Source organism: Ammodytes marinus (assembly GCF_949987685.1).
Source record: "Ammodytes marinus genome assembly, chromosome: 7".
Taxonomy (NCBI): domain Eukaryota; kingdom Metazoa; phylum Chordata; class Actinopteri; order Uranoscopiformes; family Ammodytidae; genus Ammodytes; species Ammodytes marinus.
In genome coordinates, this window is record NC_137211.1 from 25720966 (window position 1) to 25735370 (window position 14405).

The window sequence follows — 14405 nt, forward strand, 5'->3', positions numbered from 1 at the left end:
ACGCTAGCGGTAATTCTTTTTTTCTGTCCATTGTGGGGATACATTTAGGGCACAATGTAGAGGACAAATTTCGAGGCTGAGAATTTAGTGTGTCTCCACCCACCTGCTTTTATGCAAATTTGAAAATTGCCGCATAAAAACAAGTGGAAATGCTGCAAAAAAATGAAATGCTGAAACATTGTTGCACTTGAATAATGTGGCATGTGTGTATTGATAACAGAATCATCCCATGTCAATGTTCTCATCATATCCAACATTCTGGAGGTGTCCATTGTTTCTAAGCGATGTCAGAGAGACAGGTGTATTCCTGACTGGTGAGTTATGGCGTAAAAGAAAGGGAGAAAGAGAGCATAAAAATGTCCACTTTAATATATGTATATGTGCCCGAGCAGACAGAGTGACCTTATCATACCCAATGGACTAACTCTAAATCACCATGCTCTCTCTCTCTCTCTCTTATACACACACGCATATGCGCACGCACACACACACACACACACACACACACACACACACACACACACACACACACACACACACACACACACACACACACACACACACACACACACACACACACACACACACACACACACACACACACACACACACACACACACACACACACACACACACACACACACACACACACACACACACACACACACACACACACACACGAGAAATACACTTCTTGAATGACCTTCGAAAATGTGGGAATGAAACATATGCAAAGTGGAGGACAGAGAGGCAGTGTATATACATATACGCCTGAAAGATTTGCCCCATCACTTGGCAGTTGATTACTTACAATTAAACAATGTTGTGTGCACATGTCATACAAATGTTAAATGATATTAATGTATCATAAATCAGATAATGAACAACATACGAGCATATTCTTCTGTAATACACCTCTGACTAAAATGAGAATGGAAGGTTTAGTTGAAGTAAGTGCTTCACAAGTTAGGGGGTTTAGGTTCACACTGTATTGAAAGACACCAATATTGAGACCATGGCCGTTTAAAGATGTTTTATAGGCAGGACATACAAAGACACAAACAGACGAGGTTGAGTTAAATAAAAACTAGTGGACATTTTGGAGAATTGAATGAGAAACGTGAAGAAAGACATGTTATGGAAGCTAAATAGCCAAACATCTCAAAATTGACCAGTGCTTGAAAAAAATATGTTTTTTGTCTGCAGTGTGGCAGTTATCTCCTCTATATAATACTACCAGACCACCTGCTAAGTCTCCACATGGCTCAACCATCTCTTTGTTGACTCTCTGTCCTTCACTATACCATTTCCTTCCGTCTCTTTTCTCCCCTCCTTTGTTCTCACGCGTGTTGTTTTCCTCCTCAGCAGAATACTATATGTTGGACCAACCGACCATTCTGCTTTGTACCCCTTCATTTAAAATCCCTCCATCTGTCTGCCTGTCTTTCTTTTCTTCTCTCCATCTCTCTCTCCCTCTCTCTCCTGCTCCTTTGTTCCCTCCAGTCACCTTGAGGCAGCCTGGCCTCAGCTGGAATAAAACCTTTTGTGGTCAACTTCAAGTGCAGTCCCTTAACAACAGAGCTAGCTAGCGCCGGATTCAGGCTGCTAACATAGAGGCTACACGCAGTGCACTGGCTGTTCACTGCTTTCTGTCTGCCAAGAGGACAATAGTGGTTAGAGGAAGAGTGATGGGAATGAATACAGGGCTAGAAAATGACATGTTGTACTGCTAAAGAAAAACGTACCTAATTGTCCACTGGTGTTGCAGGCTGAAACTAAAGCAATTAAGGAGAGATAGCGCAGGCAAATACGTCGTTTTTAATCAAGCACTGGTAGATTTTTCTAATATTTGGCTAATTTTCTTCCAGTACACATGTTATTTCATACTAGTTAGGTACAAAATGTATATTTAGGTGATTTATATGACTAAACCTTGTCTGTCTGCATGTGTATAATTCTCCTATGAAACCATTTTTAAACAGACATTATCTCAACATTTGGCTTTGGAGATGAAAATGAACAAGTTATTAGTTAGATATATGACATATTTATTCAAACTATTCTGAAAAACTTGTAATACAAAAAAACAATTGTTTTGTTGTAAGTAATCAATGATGTATGTATATATGTTTAATATTTTAGCTTATTCACAGTGCAGTGAATTGCCTCAAGGTGGTGCATGCTCCATCCATCCATGCATCCATCCATGCATCCATCTATCTATCTATCCATCCATCCATCCATCCCATAGACCTCCAATCAACCAATCCTCTTTATTCTCTTCTTTGCCCCACCATTCCTGTGTGTCTCCATCTCCTAAGCATTCATAAGGCAAAGTCTCTTAAATTGTGACTGGTACTGTTTGTCTATTTACACTTCACACCGCTCATCACAACCAAACTCAGAGAGAGAGAGAGAGAGAGAGAGCGGGGATTTCGGAAATGCAAGAAAAAAGAAAACAGCCGCAGTGAAACAAATATAGGAGTCGGGAGCCGGTTTATTTATTCTGACTGTTTTGATTAATATGTAAACAACAATGACAATGGAGGAAAGGAAAGAAGAGGATTGGCTTTGAATGCAAATCTCTCTCTCTCTCTCTCTCTCTCTCTCTCTCTCTCTCTCTCTCTCTCTCTCTCTCTCTCTCTCTCTCTCTCTCTCTCTCTCTCTCTCTCTCTCTCTCTCTCTCTCTCTCTCTAAACACAATACACTACTGAAAACCACCCTTCTGCATAGAGGAGGTAGAGAGGGCAATGAGAGGGGGAGGACAGGAGGAGGAGGAGGAGGAGGGCAGAGAAGAGATTTGGAAAGAGGGGAGGGAGACCAGGATTAAGAAATCCCTGCATCAGCATTCCTCTGGGTCTCTATGGGAGCAGCGGGAGAGACCAGGGAGAAACGCTGATAATAAATGGAGAGACACACATGGAGGGGATTGGGGGGAGGAGGAGGGGGGGGGGGGAGTTAGTCTACTGTGAGAGATAAGAGGCAGAAATTAAGGAAAAATTAGCCATCTTCCTTCTTAATAGCACTAATTGCCTTTTTTACCCACAAGGTGGTAAACAATAGAGATGTGTGTGTGTGTGTGTGTGTGTGTGTGTGTGTGTGTGTGTGTGTGTGTGTGTGTGTGTGTGTGTGTGTGTGTGTGTGTGTGTGTGTGTGTGTGTTGGTCTAACAGTGTGCTAAAGATAAAGATACTCTAGCAGACATGTTCAGATAACAGAGTTTAATATACTAGTTAGTACAGAGCTTCACAAACTACGCATACGTGAACTTAAAGGTCACGTATCATGCTCATGTTCAGGATCAAAATTGTAATGAGGGTTTTTAGTAGAAGCAGTTTTCTTCTTTTAGGCCCACCTTCCGAAAAGCTCAGTCTGGGGTTGTGCTTATCACATGTGGAGGTACGGCTAAATTATGCTGGTAATCAGGGGGCGTGGCTCCTGCACCTTTGACATCATAAGGGGAGAGAAAACTGACTGGGGTTTATGAAGACAGGTTTACAGAAAGGTGGTCGGGGAGATAAAGAGAGAGGGTTGTTTTTACTCGTACTATGGGAGTTTCAAGACTGGGGAGCAATATTGATGCTTTGAGCAAAAAAGGTGACCTTTAAAAAACAAACCAATGTGAAAATATGAGACGCTAACTTCACCATGGACAAACATTTAGCAAGTTCTCAACAGACAGTGTTTCAGCCATGTTTTATTCAGTTCCTCTAAATTCGAGTGAACACTTTCTATTTTAACCAAACACAGCTGTGCAGGCTGTTAAGGCTCACACTACCATCTTAACTAACTACTTGTTCAAAAGTATTTTTGTCCCTGTATGTTTTAATCACATAACATAAGTGATGGTGCGTTGGGCTTTGATCACCTCTAACACATGTGCTTACTTGTGTGCTTGCAACAACAGCTCAATGGTGTTTTGTGCCCCCAAGGGAGACTGGAAGGGCCAATCCCCTAACCTCAACCCTAACCCTGCCTTGAAGGCTCTGTTGGGGGGCAAAAAACACCAAACACCGCAACAACACTAATGTGGAATGTCTGGTACGGTTATCCACCCTTTGTCCAGCCTGCACTAGCTGATACCATTTTTTCTCATGGTAAAATAAAATGTTAGGTTAATTGCTCTTATCTAAACGTTTGTTTCGATTGAGACTAATGGTGCGGTTTCTCTCTGTATCTGTGCATGACAGATTAACAGTGGTAGGATTGCAGAAACACTCCAGTTCTCTGTAAAATATCGACGGCCCGCTGCCAGCAGCACAATGAAGGTCTAGCCAGCACAACCCCATAGCTCTGCTCTGTTAAGAATATCGATGCATCACTACAGACCAGAGCCTGCAGCCTTCATCGTTCCCAATCAATAATTCACAAACCTCCCTCACACCTGTGCACGGCTTAAGCTTTCTCCATCTGTCTGTGTGTGCTTCTGTCTCTATGGGTAAATGCCACACATTTCTTTATCCCCCGTCTGTCTCTTGCTATCTGGATGCCTCTCTCTAAAAAGGTCTGGTTATTTTTTATATTTCTGGAATATCAAAAGGTGAGACATTCCTGCGTGGGTGAGCACACACACTGACACACACAGGCACACACAAGCACACACAGTCACACACGCACACAAGCACACACACACACACACACACACACACACACACACACACACACACACACACACACACACACACACACACACACACACACACACACACACACACACACACACACACACACACACACACACACACACACACACACACACACACACACACACGCACACACACACACACACACACACACACACACTCAAACGCAGACACACAGGCACCCACACAGACACACACAATCTCACACACACACGGTTCGCTGAATCATATCGGCTATGCGAAGAATTCACTTCACTGAAGGGTTAGCATAACTCAGCACAACAAACCCTAACACAGCTTATGTAAGCGTGTCAATCACACAGTTAGCAAACGACATCCACCCTGCAGCGTGGCAGTCACCTGTTCCCTCAACAGGCTGATATACCCAGTGGAAAAACTAAAAATAACAACTTGTCCTGCTCACATAAGGCAGTGGCACTTCTTGTACACATTCTTGTTTGATTTTAAGTCAAATACAACTGATGTCTTGTACAAAATTAGGGCAATCAGGTTCCTGCGAGACTTGTTAATTTTCTGCATAAGCAACTCAAGGCTTGGGTAGACAGTGAATCATGTGTGCAAAAGATGAGAAACTGTGTAAGAACATTTTTGGTTCTTTGATTAAAAAGTAAAATGGAGCCCATGTTCAAAAACCCAAAGAGAGAAGTCAGCTACAACTCCCAAGGAGCACTTTGCAAAGAGACATCAAAGCACTGAGCTTAAAATTCTGTTACATCCACCGATATCAGCGAGCAAGAAGCTAACGTCTGACATACAGCAGTTTAAATCCCATCTACAACGACATCGTGTTTGGTATTCACTGCGGCTCTGATTCAAACCTCTGAGTGACTTCTTGTTCAATAATCCAGGAGACTCTAGTATTAATATCGTAAGAAAAAATGAACGCTTTCATGTAATGCAAATATAAAAGATATTATACAATAAATTATCCGATATAAGGTAGGGAGTTTCAACCACCTATAACATTGAAATAATTGCAAGGTGCTACGAGGAACTTTGAAATATTTCTGAAACAGTCTAATTTTCCTCTGGTGATCATAAATAATTATGTAACAGTGCATGAGACCATCAGTTGCAAAGAATGCTATTTGTATATAGTTTTACTTAATGCATTTGTCATGGGTACGCTCACCCAGGAACAACAGCTGGCGTTGTAAAAACACTACTACTTTTGTCCAAATGGGGTAACATTAACACAAAAGGAAAGTTCCTCGGAGCACCTTTAAAAAGGTTAACGCATCATTGATTTATGTTTTATTGCAATGTGCCTGACAGAGCTATTCACGACAGTGTTGAAGGAGGCGGTGAATTATCTGCTAGCATCTGCAATCTCAATTCAATCTTCCAGTCACTACCCAAGGCTCATAACCACACTTGTTGGTTGGAATGAAATTTGAATGGAATATTCAATTAAGTAGAAGAGACCATCATAATGCATGCATCACAGATCTGCCTAGCACTCCATTTTACAATGATCAGTGAAGGAAGACAGAAAAGTACCTTGCTTTCACCTTTACACTCATGCAGTTAGCTTAGGCCTTACAGCCATAAAGTCAACATGGGTAAACACTGAGCGTCCCTTCAGGCAAACTGCCAATCTTATCAGGGGGAAAAACACACACGTAGTCCAGGCAGTGCAGACAGAGCCAGCTCCACTGCCAACTACCCGGCCATACATCCAACCATGATCCACATCAGGGGGCCCGATGTTGGGCCTAGGCCCTTAGACAGGGTGGGAAAGAGCCAATGTGCAGTAGCAATAGAGGGTGAAAGAAACTGGCAAAAAGATAAGGCCTCATTTTAAGCTTTGCACTCAGATTAGACTGCCCAGAAGGAGGCTTTCAGGAGACTGCGGAGAGGTCAATCTTACTTATATCTAGACGCAACAGCAATTTATTTTGATTTATTTTCCCTTTCAGAGGAGGGCAAAGCCAAACACGTTTAGCTTTAGTTTCACTCAAGCCGGCATCCGACGTCAGATTGTATTGGTCCATTTCATCGCGGTGCTTTATAAGCTACACTTGGTCAGATGAAAAAGGCCCTTGAGTGGCAGCAAGAGTGTCAGGAATGAAGTCAACGCTAGACCAGAACATAGACGGGCTCTCCTGATGCTCCCAGGCAAACTGAGCACGAGCAAAACCTTAAAGGGCCAGAAAGGAGGATGGGGCTGAATAAAGATCTGCTAAACCTCAGTGTTTAACTGAAATATCCAGTTCCAGCCCCAAACATCAAATAAACACATCTCAACCCAGACCATAATCTTCTTCAACAGAAAAGAGTTTACTCAACAGCACAGCAGTGAGTTGGAGGCCTACTGTTGCCAAGACAACCCAACGACAAGATGTTTTTTTTTTGTATTGCGAGCAATGTTACACCTTAGCCCACCTCATTTCTTTCAGGCACACAGAATTAAATTTCCTCAAAAAGCATCCACTTCTGATTTGCATAAGCCTTCAGCTGCAACAAGGAAAACGGAGAATGCCTGTTGTCAAAATCACTTTTTGTCAATAGGCTATTAGTCAATATCTCCTCACGATCCACTGCCTGTCTATACTGGGTGTGTGCTGAAAAAAAAAACCTGGTGTTAATACACAGCCTAGGCTCTGTAAACATGGCATGTAAAAAAAAATTGTTTATAAACAAATTGGCCCACCAAAGCTAGCATCATGCCCGTTTACAGAGCCTATAGGCTGTGTATTAACACTGTGCATTCTTTTTTCAGCGCGCACACACAGTATATACGGTATACAGGATTGTGAGTAGATGTTCACAGATTTTTACAAAAAAATTATACTGACAACAAGCATTCTAAAGAATCGCTGACTGCACCTTTAATGTCGACCATGCTAACATAACGGTCTTCATCCCATTCAGTGAGCCATCTAGCCCATATAGCAGTATAGCCTCCCCCTGGCCTGGCTCCACACAGCACCGTTCCCATATTGTGATCCTACCTTATCTATCTCCTGTTGAAGGACCTGCTTGGCCACCTCCAGGTCTTGCAGTCTGTTCCTCAGCTCCTCGTTCTCCAGGTCCAGACGGCTCCTCTTCTTCTCCACACTGTCCAGCTGGCTGTGCAGACGGATGGACACGTCCTTCGCCACCTGAAGAGAGAGGGACGGATGGAGAAAGACCACTTTAGCTCAGGGGAAAAAACATTATAGTCATGGCATTGTTCTTATTGTTTAAATGCATGGATGCTTTCCAGAATAGCAGCAGGCATCGTCTTGTGCTATGCTAATATTGAATATTGCTATATGACATGTATTGTGTTCTTGTTGAGATAGATAGATAGATAGATAGATAGATAGATAGATAGATAGATAGATAGATAGATAGATAGATAGATAGATAGATAGATAGATAGATAGATAGATAGATAGATAGATAGATAGATAGATTGATGTAGTGCTTCATGTAACTTAGCTTTTCTCCAAAAGCTCACCTTCTTAAGTGTATCAGTGCTTAATCTATTACAAAAGCCACACTATTCAGCTCGAGTATGAAGGCCTATGTCACCTTCAACACTGCACACGTCTGAACTGACCGGTAGAATGTGTTAACAAGCTACAACAATGATATCAAACCATGCAACACACATACAGTTACAAATAGTGAAAAGCAGTTTTTACCAAGTACACCTAGACATTAAAACAATGCAATGTAGCTATTTCAAAGTACTGTGTGTGTGTGTGTGTGTGTGTGTGTGTGTGTGTGTGTGTGTGTGTGTGACTCACTCATATTTTTACCCCAAAATAAAGTAAGTGGAGTTATATAACTGATATTTGATATGATATATTGCCAGTGCTGACTACAATACCCTTTAATCTCTCATCAGGGGATATGATGCTCAGGAGATTGTCTTTTGTATTGCCCATGCGGGGTTAAGAGAGATAAAACCCTGGCTCTATTTTTAATTCAACTTTCAAGCGTCCGTCCACATATTTTTTCCTAGGAACGCTGCCAGTGCAAAACGAGATCCAGTGAAAAGGCATAGTCGACAAAGCGTGTCGTTCGCTATACCAGCATGACATCTAGCTTTTAATCTAATAGAGCCTAAAAGATAATGAATAACACTGTGGGAGGAACTGATGTTTAATACATAACGTGCTCTTATGAAAGTCAGAGTGTCTCCACCCCCCGAGGGCACCAGTCATTCATTATAAGTTTTCAAATGTCAAAGGGTCAAACTAAGATACATTCCCTATGCCTGATGTCTGATGTAAAAACAGCACAGGAGGTTAACCATAAAAGTGGGACAAAAAACAACTTGTAATGCATTATGTTTTAGGGGAACTATCATTTTTTCGAAAACAATAACATTATAATTGCATGAGGAAAGCTTACACAGAAACCTATTACCGATTGCTTTAATTAATGCCGCTTTTAGAATTGTTTTCACCCATCAGCATGAAAATGAATTAAATATTAAAAAGGAACATTTTGTTGTTCACGTTATAGCATATTGTAAATGGTATTATGCTGGTACATGAAGTAAGAGCTTGAGTTAGAGGAACATAGTTAATGTTTTTGACCCTGGTTTAACATCCTGATGACAAAGCAGTTAACACAGATGAAGTGAAACCAGTTCTTTACTGTGTTTTGGGGAAACACACACTGACATGCAGTACATTTCTGTAGCTCCATGACAATTTTGTCCATTTAGTTGATAGTGTGTAGATACAAATACAGCTTGACATGTTTCAAGGCTACTATCTCTACCAATAAGTGCCCTTTGGGCTCATTAAAAAATATGAATATAAAAGATGTTAAAAAAAATATTGCACGTAAAAGAGGCTGATTGCTTTAGTAAATTGCAATTTGAACTTCAAAAGGCTGTATTAGATTTGGTTGGATGAAAGTTCAATGTACTATCCCATTGGGGGGCTAAACGGATATATTCAGTTCTACATCAATCGCCCCAAAAGCTCATGAATGCACTTAACCCCATTACACTTAGTATAGATTTAATCTATTGGGAGAGGTTTGATTTGATTGAGTTGCCTAATTCTTTGCTTAATCACAATAATTTCACTCAATATATAAAAAACAATGTATTTCTTTGTACCTTGATTTGGACACACCTGAAAAAAGGATGTATTTTAGCATTACTCTGCATAAATAGCCCACCTGCTGCTTTTATGTGATAATATGAAAACAAGCTGAAATTTTGGTCCATTCTAAGCACTGCCTAATTGATTATAAATATGACTTGATCTTTATTCACACTTAAAACTATAAAAGTAACCTATTTTACAATGTGTTTTATTACACAATATATTGTGTTTTAAGTGTGGAGGGAAGTCTAGTTGCAGCTCTCAAAATTGATCCAATTGTGCTTCAGCAATAATTAACACTTAATCGTTTTATTCATAGGGGCTCGGCTGTCCGTGTTTGTATCTTTTTCAATGTGTGTGTGCGTGTGTGTGTGTGTGTGTGTGTGTGTGTGTGTGTGTGTGTGTGTGTGTGTGTGTGTGTGTGCCTGTGTGTATCCTCGTGATTCACACTTGCACAATTTGAGTCCCACCACTCATTTGCAAAAAAATCTCTATGAACACAATTTGCGATTGTGTGTTCTTGTGTGTCCGTTTTTCCGGAGTATGAATGTGTGTTTGTATGTCTGCGTCTTTGTACGTCTGTGTTTGAACCAGTGCCAGTGTGCAGCTGAGTCCCACAATGCCCCTCTGTACTGCCCACTCTCCCTCTATACCCTCAGCTCCACCATGCTCCAATTCAGCTTTTAATTTGTCTGTGTGAGTGTGTCTTGTTTGTGTCTAGTTTGTGTATTTTCCTCCCTGTACACCTCCTGTATTTCTATTGGCCATTGAGATTCTCCCTTGTTTCAATCGTTCCTAATAGTTACCCTTGTACTAGATTTCTGTAGCAATACCTCATCTATTTCCCTTGCCATTGCTTGGCACTGTTCCGTTTTTAATTGTTCTAACAATATGCGAAAATGAAAACAGCTTTCATTACAGGTGCACTATGTAGTTTCAGAGGAGGGGGATTTGTTTTACATTTTCAGAGCCTGCAGTTACTTTACAAAAACATGTAATTCTTAGTATTGAATAATTATATTATCATAAATCAAAACTCAACTTATTTTGAGGCACCTGGAACAAAAAATGTGGGGCTCTGCTGCTGTAAATAACAACAGCTTTCTAACTTCAAAAAGTGGGATCCAGGGATCATAGTTTCCTGTGAGGAAAGTTGGTTTATTCAGTTATGAGAATATACCTAAGAAAAGGTTCACTTCTCGGACACACCGAAAAATATGTTTTTTACTTTGGTTTATGGCTTCTCATCTCCCCCCTCTCCCCTCCTCCTCCTCCTCCTCCTCCTCCTCCTCCTCCTCTCTTCTTCACTTGTATTACGTCCTCTCTCCTTCAATACTCCTTTGTCAGCCTGTAACTCCCACTAAATGCTCCATTGTTCCTCTATGTTAAAGGGAAACGTGAGGGAATTTAAAGCCATTGAAGCTGTACGATGTAATTAGCAGTCAGTCGGGGTGAGAAGAACTTGCATGTGTGTGTGTGTGTGTGTGTGTGTGTGTGTGTGTGTGTGTGTGTACTTATACATGGGTTATAGACTGTGTTATTGTGTGAGCTAGAGAACATGGAAAGAAAGTAGGAATAAACATTCAATCTTTAGAGAAAGCGAGGGGCTCTTAACTACACACTCACACAAACACACACACACACACACTGGCCACAGGGCAAACAGTAATATCATTCAACAAGTGGCAGTTAGTCATCAGTTGAATCTCTTTGGTTTGCACTGTGTGTGTGTGTGTGTGTGTGTGTGTGTGTCTGTGAGTGTGTGTGTGTGTGTGTTCTTGGTTGTGTTTGATTGCGCTCAACAACCAGATTCTTGTTCCTCCTGTTATCTGGCCTGCGTAAACACACACACACACACACACACACACACACACACACACACACACACACACACACACACACACACACACACACACACACACACACACACACACACACACACACACACACACACACACACACACACACACACACACACACACACACACACACACACACACACACACACACACACACTACTGGCTTTATGTAAAACGGTCAAATCTACAGGGAGGGGAAGTCGTTAGAAAGAGGACCGTTATGGAAACACAACAGCTGTGTGAGTGTGTGTGTGCGTGCGTGTGTGCGAGCGCGCGTGTGTGTGTGTACTTAATGGAATGGAGTTTCGTCTGCTCCCCACTTCCTATAAAAAGTCTATTTTGAGGTTATGGTTAGTTTGATGTTTAAGAGAATGTTTGAGGTAAGATATGAGGTAAGGCATCATGTCACAAGAAGATATACTCACACAAGAAGGTAAAAGTACTAAACACATGTTAATTCATGTTCTTAGTTGAGAAATATGTTTGGTTATTTTGTTGCTAAATGCTATGCTGTTCACTGGCTAGTGCACTCATTCTGTCTGCCATCATAAGAAGAGGAATGTCAGTTTGTCTTCTTTTTTTTAACAAACAACCATAGCTTCTGTAAATTCTATGAAAGGAAGGAGTTAGCAAGGGAGTGTTGAGTTCTAGAATATCTCCACTAGGTGCAACTAAACACACCAATATTCCACACTACTTTAAAATACTGAGTACTTCTTTAACATAAGGTAAGCTTAAAGGAATACCTCACCCATACGGAACCAGCTTTCTATCATTATGAAATCCCTATTATAATATAATGAATGAGGTTTTTCGTCCCTCTGTCTTCCCTAAGTCTTCCCTTGGCCCAGCTGTCCTGTTAATCCTAACCCTTACTGTGATGTCACAAGAAAGAAAATGTAGGGTTAGACAGTGAGACCATAAAACACTTTCTGCCTTTTCTCAGGCTAGGATGATCCGATTTAAAAAAAAAAAAATCACATTTATACTAAATAGGATCTCCAAATTCAATACACCTTCATATTCCAACCGGTGAAGTAGGTCTTTAACTTAGTTATGTAAAAAAAAAGTTTCCCCATGTGTTGAGAAGTTGTTCTGTTTTTAGGTGCAGTGGGGGCGGCCACAGTACAGTACAGCACATCACCTGGAGACATGTGCAGTGTTGCCCCAGAGCAAAGACAGAAGACCTACTGAAACATTCATGTGTGCTGGAGAGAGGGGTGACGGACACATGCAGACCTGAGAAAGGCTTCAGTCAGCAACTGTGTAGAGGCTTTGACATGAGCACCGTCTTACTGTGTGAGGCGCACTGTCACAAACACACAGACACTCTGCTTCAAATTCATTTATCACACCACTTTAAAACAGACAAAGGACTTGCTTGCATGAGCTGGCTTTTCGAGGTGTAATTGGTTGGCTGAAAGCACATTTCGGGTGAGTTTCGCGTGGTATTGTGTCTTTCAGATTGACCAAGAACATGTTGTTGAATATAACACATGTTGAGGGTGCTCTTTCACTTTGCTATTTCGTCTATCTCAATGTATTTTTTGCTTATAGCAGTAGTTTAGCCAATTCTCTTGTCAAGTAAAAGAAAGGAACTATTTATACTGATGCACAATCTGACAGGAACCAGTTTTCAGTAGGTGTTTTTCATTAACCTCAGCACCTTACAATGGCTGAGTCCGCCATGTTGTTTGTCAAATCACTTGGCTTGGCCTTCATGTATTGAAGAACGATGACTCAGGTCAACCTTGGAGGTGACTCTATTGTTTCTTTAATGAGCTATGGAATATGCTTACAGAGTCTTGTGACCCATGGGGAATTATCGACTGTTTAGTTCAGCCTCTCAGTTTATCAAAGAGCACAATACTGCACAATCAGCTCGTATAGCAGCTCGGTCTTATATTAAGTGGTTTTTGAAGAACTACCTTACTTAATCACTGTACACGCTTATTTTTTCATAGCTTGAGAGCATGACATTTTCTTCTAAAACTTAGCACAGTGGAAGTATAAAGTTACACACAATGGAAGTGTACCACCATTAGTTTTGCGTCTGTTACTTCCCCTGTAAATACAGATATAGCTGAATGTGCTGGGTTAACTGAAGTGTGTCGACACAACTTTATTCTGTATAAACAGTAATGAATGACAGCTTGGGAAAGCAACACATTTCTAGTTGTCTACTTGTTACCTCTCTCCAAATGTGCATTCACTCTACCGATGTCCTGCAAAAGCCTCATATTGCATCAGTTCATAGCTGCTCTTTTTTTTTTGGGGGGGGGAAACACTGTCATAATTTCACAACAAGAAATGCCAGTATACATATAACTTTTTTACATATATACTTTAACATTACTTTTTAAACTTGTTTAAAGACTGTCTATTGTTCAATATATAGCTTTGTTTTCCAAGTCTGCTCTAAAGAATGGCGGGATTTTGCAGGAGGCTGAAATTCACTCAGTCGGCGCCTGGCTGTTGACCTTTTTGCCACTAGCCCAATATCCTGACCTCTAAACACCCATTTAGAAAATGTTACATCACAAGTAATTGGCTTGGTGTCTATATATAAAACCATTATGTGCGAAAGAGGGATGGAGAGAGAGAGAGAGTGAGTGATAGAGAGGGAGAGTGAGCCGCTGGCGTGACAGCTGTTCCAGTGCAGTCTGGGATCCATCCATCTTTGGATAAAGAGAGGATGGTGAAAGGGACGGACGGAGGGAGGGAGGGAGGGAGGGAGGGAGGGAAGCAGCAAAGTGACAGAGGGTAATGGCATGTGATGAATTCCCACAATCCCCGGCATGTGATATTTGGCAGGTGGAAAAGTGA

The 14405-nt window shown here is 41.2% G+C and overlaps 1 protein-coding gene across 1 annotated transcript in view; it reads right to left on the reverse strand.

Moving 5' to 3' along the window:
• mtcl2 (microtubule crosslinking factor 2) overlaps nucleotides 1–14405 on the reverse strand; it is a 106688-nt gene that overhangs the window by 78082 nt on the left and 14201 nt on the right. The window contains exon 4 of the mRNA XM_080030765.1: nucleotides 7618–7767. Coding sequence (XP_079886891.1) covers nucleotides 7618–7767 — 150 coding nt within the window. The remainder of the gene's footprint in view (nucleotides 1–7617; nucleotides 7768–14405) is intronic.